The sequence below is a fragment of the Perca fluviatilis genome, chromosome 2 (assembly GCF_010015445.1).
Source record: "Perca fluviatilis chromosome 2, GENO_Pfluv_1.0, whole genome shotgun sequence".
Lineage (NCBI taxonomy): Eukaryota > Metazoa > Chordata > Actinopteri > Perciformes > Percidae > Perca > Perca fluviatilis.
In genome coordinates, this window is record NC_053113.1 from 14,611,084 (window position 1) to 14,624,178 (window position 13,095).

General features: G+C 42.1%; 1 protein-coding gene across 3 annotated transcripts in view; it reads left to right on the plus strand.

Moving 5' to 3' along the window:
- Positions 1-13,095, plus strand: part of LOC120547056 (tyrosine-protein kinase receptor UFO) — a 30,353-nt gene that overhangs the window by 2,486 nt on the left and 14,772 nt on the right. For 2 of the 3 annotated variants that reach the window (XM_039782447.1, XM_039782439.1), the window contains exons 2-7: positions 1,783-1,993; positions 2,423-2,523; positions 2,642-2,824; positions 7,980-8,060; positions 8,195-8,310; positions 10,431-10,626. In XM_039782447.1, the coding sequence (XP_039638381.1) occupies positions 1,783-1,993; positions 2,423-2,523; positions 2,642-2,824; positions 7,980-8,060; positions 8,195-8,310; positions 10,431-10,626 (888 nt within the window). Of the gene's footprint in view, positions 1-1,782; positions 1,994-2,422; positions 2,524-2,641; positions 2,825-4,282; positions 5,296-7,979; positions 8,061-8,194; positions 8,311-10,430; positions 10,627-13,095 lie in introns of those variants that run through there. The other variant, XM_039782455.1, reaches the window with a different exon arrangement.

Below are 13,095 nucleotides of genomic sequence, written 5' to 3' on the forward strand. Positions count from 1 at the left end.
TTATTGCACACTCCCTGAACAAGCTTTTTCAATGCTGTGTGTGTGTGTGTGTGTTGTGTGCGTGCGTGCGTGCGTGCGTGCATGTTACATGCACATTTCCAGAATCAAGGGCCTGTTCTACTTATGAGTAAAATAAGTGCCCAAAGTGTGCTATTTACATCCCATGTCTTTTTTCAGTAGCTGAATTATGTGTGTTTATGTGTGTGTTAGCGTGAGATGGGTTACAGTGGAGTCTTCTGGGGTCACAGAGAAGGGGTCAGAGGTTGAAGTTTGGCCATGAAACACACTAGGAGGGCGGGTTGACAAGCTTGAGAAAATCTTTTCAGGCATCACTCAGTGAAACAGGAGTGATTTATTCTTCTCCTGAAATTCAAGAACACAGGCCAAGTTTGCATATATTGTTTTTTATCTTTTGTCTATATTATCAAGACAAGGAGTAGTTAAGGAAAGCCTTGGCATGCTATATACGTATATGCTCTGCATTTTTATTTGATGCTGTAGAAGAAAGATTCCTGCAGGAGAGATCTATGCCCATTGTATGTGTCCTTGCCAAATGTGTGTTTTAACTCTTGATCGGGGGAAATCTTTTTTATCTTTGACAGGGTGCCTTGCCCTCAGTATTATCAGGACTAATTTTCATTTCTGTCGAATGTCCTAAAAGTGAGAAAAAGCAGAACTAGTTCATTCTCATCATATTTATGATGATCCTCTGCGTCATTTTTAGGATGTTGAACAGATTCACAGACATAGCGGCAGACGACCTGCAGGCCCATTCTTTGCTGTTTGAGAGAAACCCTGAATATCTTCAGTGTTTGTGCTGAGCTCTCTGTGCTCTGACACTGTCAGAGCAACAGGAGCAGGCGTCCTCTAACAGGGAGCCTTTGTCCCAGTATCAGCTCTGTCCTTCTCAGGTCAGCCCCTCTGTTCGTGACACAAGATAACTGGACTGGAGTGTGGTGGGGGAGAAACTCACCTGCTCTTATCTCAGCGATGGCAAAGTCAAACCTGTACAGCATAAATTAACATCCATCAGACCGAGCATACAGCCAAATGAAGTTTTTAGCGTTGAGAAGATTAGTTGATTAATTGATCAAGTCAACAGTCAGTTATGTAATCAATTAAGCCTTTAAGCCAAATAATGTGCTGGTTCCAGCTTCTCAAATGTCAATATTTGCTGCTTCTTGTTTTTTGTGTCACTATAAATTGAACATTCTTTGTTTTGGACAAAACAAAGTGTTTGAAGATGCCACCTTGAGCTATGGGAACCTGTGACATTTTTACTATTTTCTGACACGATTAATCAGTATATCAAATTAATTAAGAATTAATCATAATAACAGTGAGATTAGTCATTCATCAACTAATTTCCCTACTTGTATGGTGCCTTCAAGTGGGACCTCATGCTGACTGCGTCCAAGGTTAGGTATTAAAAACCCAAGGTTTTTAATAATGTTTTGAGTCTTTTCTTTTTCTTAATTATGGAAAAAACACAACAATTCACCATTTTTGAAAGGGAATAAGGCATCATGCCTGTCTTTTGTTAGTCACCTGCTGATAAAAAAAATGTTTGAGCAGCTAAACCCACTTAAATACAAAAGATATCGCAATCACATACTTGCATACTTTAGAAAGGATAACAGGAGGAAAGCTAGCAGTTGTAAAATAAGCCATTGTTCTTTTGGCTGTGAAAAAGGATATGATGTTGTAAACAGAAAAACTAGTTTCAAGTCTTAGTTGTTTTAATTAACCTTTAATCCTGATTCTTCTCTCTCTTGATCAAAGATTTGGAGTTTGAGCGGAGTCCCAATACTGTCATCTCCTCGCTGGGCAAACCTGTTACGATGCATTGCACCCTGAAGGGTACGGGGGGCGAGGAAGAAGACCCCCCTGATGTGGTCTGGCTGAGAGACGGTGTGCCACTTCAGTACGCAGACACCAACCAGTTCCAAGTCCACACTGGCAGCAACAGTTGGACGGTCAAGAGCACGCTCAGGTAGGCAGCTGTTTTGTCTGTTACACATGTTAGTTGCCTTGACCATGTCAGTGCATGATATTTAATTAAGGTTAATTTGTCATGAGGCAGCCACACCTGGCCTAAAAATGTCAGCCATGCATCTGCTGGGATTGTAATATATCCTGTTCCTCCACCTTATCCTTTCACCTAGCTTAACCAGAACTGTTGCTGGATTACGTCACCCTGTTGATTTCCAGATACCGTGGAGCACTTTGAAATTAAGTCTGACAAAAATGGTATAACACAAGCAAAACCCCATGCGCCTCTGTGGCTTTATGTGTTTAATCCAAAATTTGCAAGGGAGGTAATCAGGGTCTGGACATCTTTCTGCCTGTTTTATCAGTTTGGTTTGTCACTGTTTGATCTCTATGAAACTGGTCCAATCATACCCTTTTATACACACAACAGTATTGAAAAGGTCCAGCTTCCCGACATGGGCTCCTATCGATGTGCTGTTCTGTCAGAAAGCCACCAGACTATGTCTGAGGAGGGGAGCATTCTGCTGGAGGGTGAGTTCATCTTCAGCTCTCTGATGTATGCTAACAGCTACAAAAATAAGTTTCCTCTGCAGTTTTATTTAGATTTTTAAAAAGAGTTGAGACCCTGATTTAGCTCATTCTTTCTCAGGCCTTCCTCATTTCTCTGTGGAGCCCCAGCACATGTCTATAGTGGCCAACATATCACTGAGCCTGAGCTGTGTGGCCCACGGACCTCCAGAGCCAGTCAGGGTCATCTGGCTGCAGGACGGTGCTCAGCTCAACTCCCTCAAAGACCCGGTGGCTCTGTCACCCTCCACGCTCAACCTCACAGGTATCATCTTTCACTCTCTGTTAGCTCAGCAGTCGAGGCCACACATGTACACAGCTTAGTCAGATCCATTAAAACATGCGGCCTCAATCAACTCCTCAAGGGCTTTCTCACTTTGCACTGATACAGGCCAGTGTTTAGTCAAACAGTCTGGGACTGCAATTGCTAGTTGTTTAGTCTATAAAATGTGAAAAACATGCCTTTTACGTGTTGATAGAGCTCAAGGTGACGCCTTCAAATGTCTTGTTCAGTCCAAAACGCAAATATATTTAGTTTACAATTAGATAAAATACAAAAATAAAGCATTTGAAAAGCTGGAACCAGAACATTTTTGCTTGATAAAAGAGTTTAACGATTAATCAGTTATCTAAATTATTGATTAATCGACTGCTGAATTCAGCACTACAGTAGTCAAGTCGCTGTGAGCAGCTTGGGGCCCCAAGTAGCAAAGTTTTAAATGACTGGAAACAAGACCACTTCAGAATCATTGGTTTTAATTGAATCTATTTAGAGTATAATGTACTGCTTCAAATGCTACACAGTAACTATCTTCTTTAGTTTCAAAGGCTTTTAAATCCCCCCTCCATGGCTTAAACAAAACCACCAAATAACCACGCTCCCCAGAGAGAGCAGGCTGGCTGGCGCATTGCCAGCGGATCCATTGAGGACGTGCCTTCTGGTTGGGTGGTTGATGGGTTAGGGCAGAGCAGCAGGCACAAGAGGCCTTATTGGAGGGTGATAAATAGATGGACAGAGCACATAGGGAGATAAAAGAAAGAAGGAGCGAAAGGAAGAGGGTTCTGTTGCTGCTTGAATGCAAACCACAGCTGCCTGCCAATGTTAAGTCCTGTAGTAGGAGGACAGGAAGAGCAGGCTGAGACGGGCCGAGAGAGGGAGAGGCGGCAGCGGTCGGGTGAAGGGTCTGGTTTGACTCATCAGAGCAGGCTGGCTGGTGCTGACCAGGGCCCGTTTGATGGGAACCTACACTCACATCTCTGGAATGGACAGCTGCACTGGCAGACCACAGGTCCAAACACAAATAATCTTCCAATAGGCCCATAAAGAGAAATGGCACAAAGTACAGTCCAACCATTAAGGAATCAAGGCCAACACATCTTCATGTTTAAGGGTAGTTTCCATCCACATCTGATGGCGAGTGTAGGAACCAAAGCTCTTCTTATGCCTAGCCCACCAGTTGGCCTGGCATGCTTTTATTTTGTAGTTTGATTTGCATGCTTTTATTTTGTAGCATTTGATTTGCATGCTTTTATTTTGTAGCGTATGATTTGTGCTGTGAGTTATTACTTTACCTTCCTTTACCCCTGTGCTTAATTAGCATTGAGTCACCTGTGGGGCAGTGAACAGGCCATGTTTTAAGAGGTGAGCAGAGAGTTGAGCCGGTGGAGAAACAAGCCAGAAAGGAGTAACACGATGGGAAGGAGATGGCAGGAAGAAGGAGAAAGCGAAAGAAAAGGATATAGAGATGAGAACGGCAAGAAGAACAAAACGCACTGATTTGATACATCTGCTGTAGACGACATTGGGGAAGTGGCTTTGGCTGGAGAGAGCCGCTGGACACCAGGACTAGCGTTCCATGTTGTGGAGTGAGGTTTGCCTATATATAGACATTTTATAAGGGTTTTTATTTTTTTTTCAGTATTTATATGATTGTAGTCTAATGCCAAAAAATGTGTTTTTGATTTCATTAAATCAGTTGGGTTGTCTAAGCAAATGTTTCAGAATCATAGACCCCCAGATAAGCACATATTAGGTTAATGACAGTACTCTGTTTAATGAGATTTCGTCCCTTGAACCCACAAGTTTTTTTTAATTCTGAAGTATTTACACTGCACATGAAACGTTATGTCTGGGGAGAGAAAATACTATTTGAATTGCTGTTTCTTCTCTAGCAGGAATAATTAATACTAAATAAAAGTGCAGATGCATTCTAATGTTTTCCCCCCCTCCGTTCAGCCTCTTATCAGCCTTTTTTCCCAGAAGGCCTCTGACTGCAGTGGGAGGATTACCGTCTTAGCATAGATAGACCATCACCCAACCAAAAGACCAAAAGAAAGTGTTGGCAACTGTCAGGACTGCTGAAGTGTCATTGAGCAAGTCACTGAACCCGACTTTAGCTGCAGGTGGGATCTTCTCGGGGAATGTGACCTCTGACCTCCCTGGATGAGGGAAAAGGGAAAGGGAACGATTAACAACAGCATGTTTACATTCTGTTTTATTGTTTTACTGATTTGTTTTTACTGGTATTATTGCTTATTTTATATTAATGTTAATGTTAAGATTTTTTCTGCCTTTTGCCTCAATTGACTTAATCACTCCTCCTGAGGCGCGGCAGCGGTCGGGTGAAGGGTCTGGTTTGACTCATCAGAGCAGGCTGGCTGGTGCTGACCAGGGCCCGTTTGATGGGAACCTACACTCACATCTCTGGAATGGACAGCTGCACTGGCAGACCACAGGTCCAAACACAAATAATCTTCCAATAGGCCCATAAAGAGAAATGGCACAAAGTACAGTCCAACCATTAAGGAATCAAGGCCAACACATCTTCATGTTTAAGGGTAGTTTCCATCCACATCTGATGGCGAGTGTAGGAACCAAAGCTCTTCTTATGCCTAGCCCACCAGTTTTGGAGCAGAAAGCAATTGAACAAGTTAATACAACTTAAATTAAATTATAATATAGTGTATAATATTTGTAGCTGGTACGACCAACAGACACTGGCAGAGACTTGCCTTCCTGGTGATGCTTTTCCAAGCTTACACTGCAGCCATCTTGACTTTTTGCTTGTTTTTACGGAGCTTTTTGCCTTTCAGTGATATTCGGAAGTTGATGCACAAATTGTTTACTTGCATTGTGGGCAGGCGACTGACTTGGACAGTCAAGAATATTCAAGAACAATGGGGCCTAAAAAGTTTATATTATTAGTGATATCTATTATAGGCTGCATGTTTAGGATCACAGTCCCACAGTATTGACTTAAAATTGGAGAACAATGTATAAAAAGAGTCCCATACTCTTAACTGATAAGAAAATCCTTTAAAAGATGAAAGGCAACACATTGTCATTTCTTCAAGTCCAATACTTGCTAAAATGTTTAATTCATACATCCATGAAAATACCGAAACATTCACTAGTATCAGCTTCTCAGATCCGATGGTTTAATACTTTCCTCTGTCTTTGCAAATTAAATATCTTTGCATTCTGATTGTTGGTCAGACTGGAATTTGTGATGGGTATTTTTCACTACTACTAAGAGTTTACAGTCTAAATGTTTATTACATTTTAATAAAAAAAATGATTAGATTATTAATGAAAATAACATTATAATAAATTGCAGCCCTAAATCCAATATTCTGGATTACATAAACAAAACATGAAACCGCTCTAATACTTTCTGATTGCACTGCATATGTCAGCCAAGGAAAGGGAAGCACCGGGACTATGCTCTGTCATTCCCAGCTGACATTAACACTGTTGGTCAATACTGTGATGCTCCTGAGCGCGAAGGCTCTTCCTAGTGACTAGTGACTAGTGAGATTATGACATTCCAGCTGGTCAGGGGATGTCGTGTTGTGGTTTGCTGATGGGGAAGGAAAGACGAGAAGTGGCGAGTGGCGCAATTTCGAGATAGCCTGATGAGCAGTTCATTCTTCCACACAGCCAGTGGTCATCTCTCACCCCTCCCTCACCTCCTTTTCCTCTCTCACAATCCCCCGCTTCACCCAGCGAGGATCGTACCCCCTGTTCTTTTTCCGGCCGCAAACACAATGGAGGCATGGTGCCGTCAGCGCAGAGCGACACACACTGCGTGATTCTGTTCGAGTCTCAGTTTGTGGCTGATTGACAATGTCGGGGTGTTAGATGACAGTGGTAAAACTTGAATGTCACATGTTTCAGCATGCGTGTGTGTGAGCCTGTGTTGTGCTGTGGAATGACTCGAGTGTGTGAGCACGCTGTGAGTCACTTTGTGAGAGGAGTAATTCTCATTGTCGAATGTCAGCGTGTGTCAGTGCTTTGGACCCTTCAGAGGAGCCCCAGCCTCTTGAAGGAAGCCGCTCAGGCATTTTAAACCTGGACCTCAACACGGCCACTCTCTTTGTTCTCAAAACTACACTGCAAAAAATGTCAAGCTGCATGAAAAACCACAATCATGCGGTCTTAAGAAGAGAGTCTCTGGTTTTTGATGTGAAGTAAAGTTCCACATTCTAGCTAAGACTTTGTGTAAAACTGGCTAAGAACACAGTCTTACCCTGACAGTGATTAGAAAGGTCAAAAGACAGCTAGGCCCTAACTTGGTTGCAGGATTTGTAGACGTCAGATTACAAATAAGAAATAATAAGAAATAATTAAACTTCTGTAGAAACAACAGTTGTAAACATGAAACAGTTGTAACCCAGATGTATTCATAACTTCATCATCAGCAACCAAATGTGGGCCAGTGTGAACAGAGACATCTTTTGACCTGCAAATCACAGAATAATTGCTCACTGTGCAAGCATGTGTTGATTATGTTCAATAAGGTTTATCTTCTGCATAAGTATCCATAGCTGGATTTCAGCTGAAGTCAGTTAAAAGGTGTATGGATTGAGGCTTTGCATTAATATGTGTCTGCCTGTCAAAAATCTGATAAAGATATTATTAGTTTTATTTTGTATAATGCATGTTTGCGCCCAACATTAAAATGTGATACATATTAAGCTGACAGGGGCACCGTAATCAAAAATAAAAGGTTTAAGGGTGATAAGTCAGACACACTGTAACTTATTTTAACAAGAAGAGAAGGGGTTGGATGGAGGGGTATACATTTTTACCTTAAACTTTTAAAAGACCATGACTAGTTTGATTTTAATGTAGTGCCAGAATTGATTTATTTATTGTGCAGGCCAATCCCTCAAAAATATACTTTAACATCAACACACACTAACCTCAGAAACTAATCACAAAACTGTTGACAGAGCGATCCCGTTACCTTATGGAAACTATTACCCTCACATTATTCTCACTTCAGTTTGAACTTTCACACCCTTTCTCGCATCAACAATATGTGCAAGTCAGCATGCTGAGCAAGGATTCTTGGTTTCAAAGCCCCCGAATTGTTCCCACTTCACATTCGCATGTTGTTTCCATTTTTTCCGTCCAGGTCTGAACAGGACCAGCACTTTTTCTTGCGAGGCCCATAACCGCAAAGGTGTGGCCACCTCAGGATCTGGTACCATCACTGGTAGGTGTCACACCGTGGAAACACAAACATTTCTGTCATCATTCAGTTTAGATATACTTTGATTTGCTTAACTCCTTATGGTTACATCTTTATTGATTTTGTATTTTTGTGTCTATCTTTCTTTCTTTCTTTAGTTCTCCCATCCAAGCCTCAGAATCTGAGAGCTCTAGAGACCACTCCGTACAGTCTCCATATATCATGGCAGCCTGGTTTTGGAGGAGACTACCCAATAATGCGTTGCTCTGTTCAGGTGAGACAGCATGAGATACATGTGAGAAGAGAATACCACAACTAGCTGAGAAAACTAGTCACTGCAGACTATTTGACCTGCATGTTAAACAAATACATCACTCTCGCTCTATTTGCGGGACTCTGCAGAACTTTTGCGAGCCTAATTTTAAAGAAAAGAGAGCGCTTGTCTTTTCTTTTCTTCTCTTAACTCATCCTCTACCCCGCCCTGCTTTATTCATGTACCCGTGGATCAGGTTTCACTCTGGGAAAGTGGCCTCCTGGACTCTTGTTATGTAGCACCACTCCCTCCCTCTCTCGCTCTCTCTCTCTCTGTCAGTGTCTCTCTGCCTCTAACCTGCTTTGTGGCCATTACAGCTCTCGTAGCTGAGAGGAGGAACATTTTCTCCTGGAGAAGGGAGCAGTGCAGCACCACCCCTAAACGTCTGGTTCTAATAAAGCTGCTCCTCATACCTCTTGCTGTTCGTGCCCCCTCCTTTCCCCATCAGCCCTCCCTCACCCCCTCACCCTCACTGGGGAACAAGGCGAGGGGCCAGCTTCAGCAGAATGGGGCAAAAATCTGAATTTAACGGTTCATTGTGTGGCGCAGAGAAACATGACAAAAGCTACAGAGTAGAGAGCGGAAAGATGTCACTGTGCTCCACAAAGGAAGCATAAAAAAGGAGAATGAAAGAAAGATAGAAAGGAAAAGACAGAAAGAAACAAAGAAAGACAGTGAGAAAGAAACAAAATCAGTTAAAGAAAACAGGAAAGGGCAGTGACAGCAGGTATTGTGGGTCTGAGCCATACAAGGGGAATGCAGGCTGAAGTGTGACTCAGAGATGAGCTGCACAATTAGATTAAACACACTTGTTTACAGGCTGGACTGTGATTCATTGAGTCAGGAATGACTCACACACACACACACACACACACACACACACACACACACACACACACACACACACACACACACACACACACACATTCATGCAGTCCTCATTCATGCAGCTTAATATTCTTTGGGATCACACCCACTAACTCACGCCATGAGGAAAAACCATCCACCAGGCAACTTGCTTGATATTTGAATACTTTTTGTTAAAGTAGAGCACAACCTGCACACACACACACACACACACCTCATCTGTTTGTGTGGCTGCTCGTTTGGTCTATTATTTATATATATTTTCAGCTCTTACTGTAAAGCCCACACTGTGAAGTGCAGCCAGTAGCCTGCAGGAGCCGTTTGATAATGAGCAACTCACCAGAATAATGGTCCAGACTGGCAACTATAATGTGGTTTTAAGATTGCTGCAGTGAAGGATTTATTTCCTGCCTTGTGTTCCTCTTTAAAAGTGTTTACCACGGAGAGTTTGCAGTGACAGCAGGTTTCTGCCTGTGATTTTTGGTTGATTGGTTCTGCTTTTAGTGCACCTTACTGAGCCTGGGCCACGTTCAAAACAGCAATGAATCAGATTTTACACCATTTTAGCAATTCAGCGCTATGCATACACGTTTTAGCACTTTAAAACAAAATCCTGCAGAACAACTCCAATTCACACATTAAGTTAAATATTGAAAGACAAACTTTTTTTTCATCAAATGTTGATTTCCAACATTCAAAAATCATTTTAATCATCTATTTCCAGCATTGATTTAACTGCTTTACATGTAATTGTTTTATTGGTAGTTGACATATTGATAATTGATAACAATTACCTCATGGAGGTGGTATTGATAGTGTTAATTAAGAGCACACTTCCCATTTGAATCCAATTGCTTTCGCAAAAAGTTATGTTTCTACATATCGTCACTCTGCACTTGTTTGTGTTTCTATAGTTTACTTAAAATGATCAACAACCTGTTAGAAGCGATTTCTCCATCAATTCTTCACTTCCTCTACTATAAGACACAGTGTGTGAAAAAAAAGCATTATCTTCCTGTTTGTGCCATAGAACTATGAAACAGATTACCCACCAAATCTGGCTATGCAATCTGAAATCCAGTGTAAAGGCAGGAAGAGGCTGCCCATCTCCTCCTCTCTTAGCAGTTTTCTGTTTAATAATAAAGTGTCAATGTGGTAGATAAAAAATAATAAAATATGTAACAAAATTTAAGTTTGTCATCTGAATGTTCCAGGCCAAACATTCAGGAGATTCCTTCCCAGAAGGCCCAGATAAGCTGATCCACAACCAGAATGTGAACATCCCACCAGCCTCGCACCTCATCGGGGACCTGGAGCCCCACAGCCTCTATGCTGTCAGGGTGGCCTGTCACAGCAGCCAGGGCCCATCTGATTGGTCGCCCTGGGTGGAGCTACGCACCAAAGAAGGAGGTGAGGCCTCCAAGAGAGGAGATGTTTGTTTTCACCCTGGATGTGTGTGTGCAGGGTCACTTCCTCTGAAGTGAGTCAAGGTTAAGGCTGTGTTATCTGGCTACTGAGTCCAAGTCTCCTCCAACTCCGGCTGTGTACTGTAACCAGTACAAGACAGATGCTACACTGCGACGAGCAGGCACGATTGAGCAGCTTTTCAAGGCTGTACCAAGAATCACTTTATTGAAATATGAAGTATTGCATTTCCATTGCAGATTTTCACATAAATACCCAGGAGGTACCATTAGAATGAAAGCCTTACAGAGTGGGATTTACCAAAGAACAAGTCCTGGACACGTCTCTAGTGTTCAGTGGTAAATTGCAACTGTTTGAAATGCAAATTTTAATGATACAGCGTTTGAACACTTGCATTTCAAAGCTGTGTTAGTGTTTTTGACATACTTAAGATAAGTCCCTTCATTGCTCAGGCCAATTGATTATGAAAGATGCCTGTTGCCTTTTTTTTATTTGTATTTTGTTTTTTACTTTCTTGCCTCGAATTAAAGTTGACATTAGCTGCAAAAAGTCACCTAAAGGGGTGCAATAGTCACACTCATGAGTATTTGACAGCTTAATGAACAACAGTGAAGCCCCCAAAAGGGTTATGGTTAGGGTTAGAGTTAGAGTTAGAGTTAGAGTTAGAGTTAGAGTTAGAGTTAGAGTTAGAGTTAGAGTTAGAGTTAGATAGGGTTAGAGTTAGGGTTTATGTGTCATGACTGTCATGTCACGCTTATGTAGATACCTTCAAGTAAAGTGTTACCCTAAGTGTTTTTCTGAGCTTGTTTTAAGGTGATTCACTGCAGGTTTTAATCTGTCGACTGCTTTTCAGCTTGATGATAACAAGGAATCGGAGAATCGAGTTACAGTGCACATAATAGTTAGTCATAATATTCCTTCCTGTGCCGCTTTAACTTAGTCTGTGTTTATGAAGAATACCAGACACCAGTCACAGTACCTTAACAGACTCAACTTTCAAATGTAAACTCTTGAGGTAGAAGGCTGACTGGTATTGAAGGGACAGAGTATGTGGAGACGGGGAGAGGGAGGGTGGACGTTAAATTCTCCTGAAAGACTTCAGTTAGGATCGCAGCTCTCTGGCCAAACTTTAATGCTAGGCTGCTGTGTGTTTGAGTTTTAACTGAGGTGGGATTTTCCATGCCAGCTCATGCTGTCTCTATCCCTGGATGAATAGGAATGGAAACAGCGTACACTAAGAGGAGAGATATGCCACAGGAGGGATGATGGGGGCTTTCCATAATGGAAGCTGCTCCTAATTTGAAAACACTTCAGCATAGCATTTCTCATAAATAGGAAAATAGAGAAGTAGCACTCCTTGAAATGTTACTGTAAAGGAGAAGGACAAAAAGTGCTTCTGAGATATACTTGCTACATTCAAGATTTTCAAGTTTCAGTTCTTTATTCAACAAAGTTATAGAAATCTTTGTTTGGTTTCAGTGGAAAAAATCCTTTGTTTTGCCAAATTATGTAATGCCCCTTTGGACAGTATTGTTTCATCTCTCAGCTCTCTCTGCACTTGTCCTAATGAGTCAGAGGATGCAAATAAAAACAGAAGATAAGATTCAGCTGGTGGTCAAAGAAAGTTCAGGAGGCATTGGAGGGAAAGGGAGTGAGAGTGAGAGAATGAAGGGGAGAGGTAGACTGCTCACATCTCAGCCAGATTTTCCACATCTGTCCCTTTGGTTTCAGCGCTGTAGACTGTGACAAAACTTGCATGAGGCTCTGTTGTTGAGCATGAAGTCTTTCTTTCTTGTATTTCTTTCTGCTCCATTTGTTTTTCATTAAGACATTGAGCAGATATGTGCTTTACTATGTCGTAACATGTGTCATCCTGGCACAGACATCCCCATTTGCTGCTCCTCTGTCTCCTCCTTGATTTGTAAGAGTCCTTCACTTCATTACAGACTCTTCTCCTGCCAGCTCTTTTCTGTTCTCATGTCCATCCTCCATTTCACTCAAGGAGACGGGGCTAACTTGCTCTCCTTTTGTTGCAATCAGTCTTTTTCGACCTCAAATCTTACAAACAGCGCTGAGGAATTTATTTCCCTCATCAAACAAGCAAACAAGTTTTTTTCTCAATCCAATCTTTTAACTTCACTCCTTCATCTCTCGTTTCCCCCCTTTTGTTTGACCTCAGATGACCTATGATTTCCCCCGTTCCAGAGCACACAGCTCGGCACTGTGGGAACAACAAAAAGAAGGGGTTGATGGTGGGAGAAGGCAAGAAATGCATAGACGAGCAGGGAAACGAGGGAAGGGGGCGCTTTGAGAAAACACTCATTTTGCTATTTTCCCAAAGCCCACTATTTTCCCCGGAGGATGAGAGAACAGAACGAAAGAGAGAGGAGGGGGGCTGATCGGTGGGAGAGGAAGTGAGATGACCCATGTCACCCTCTAATCCTAAAGCTGCAA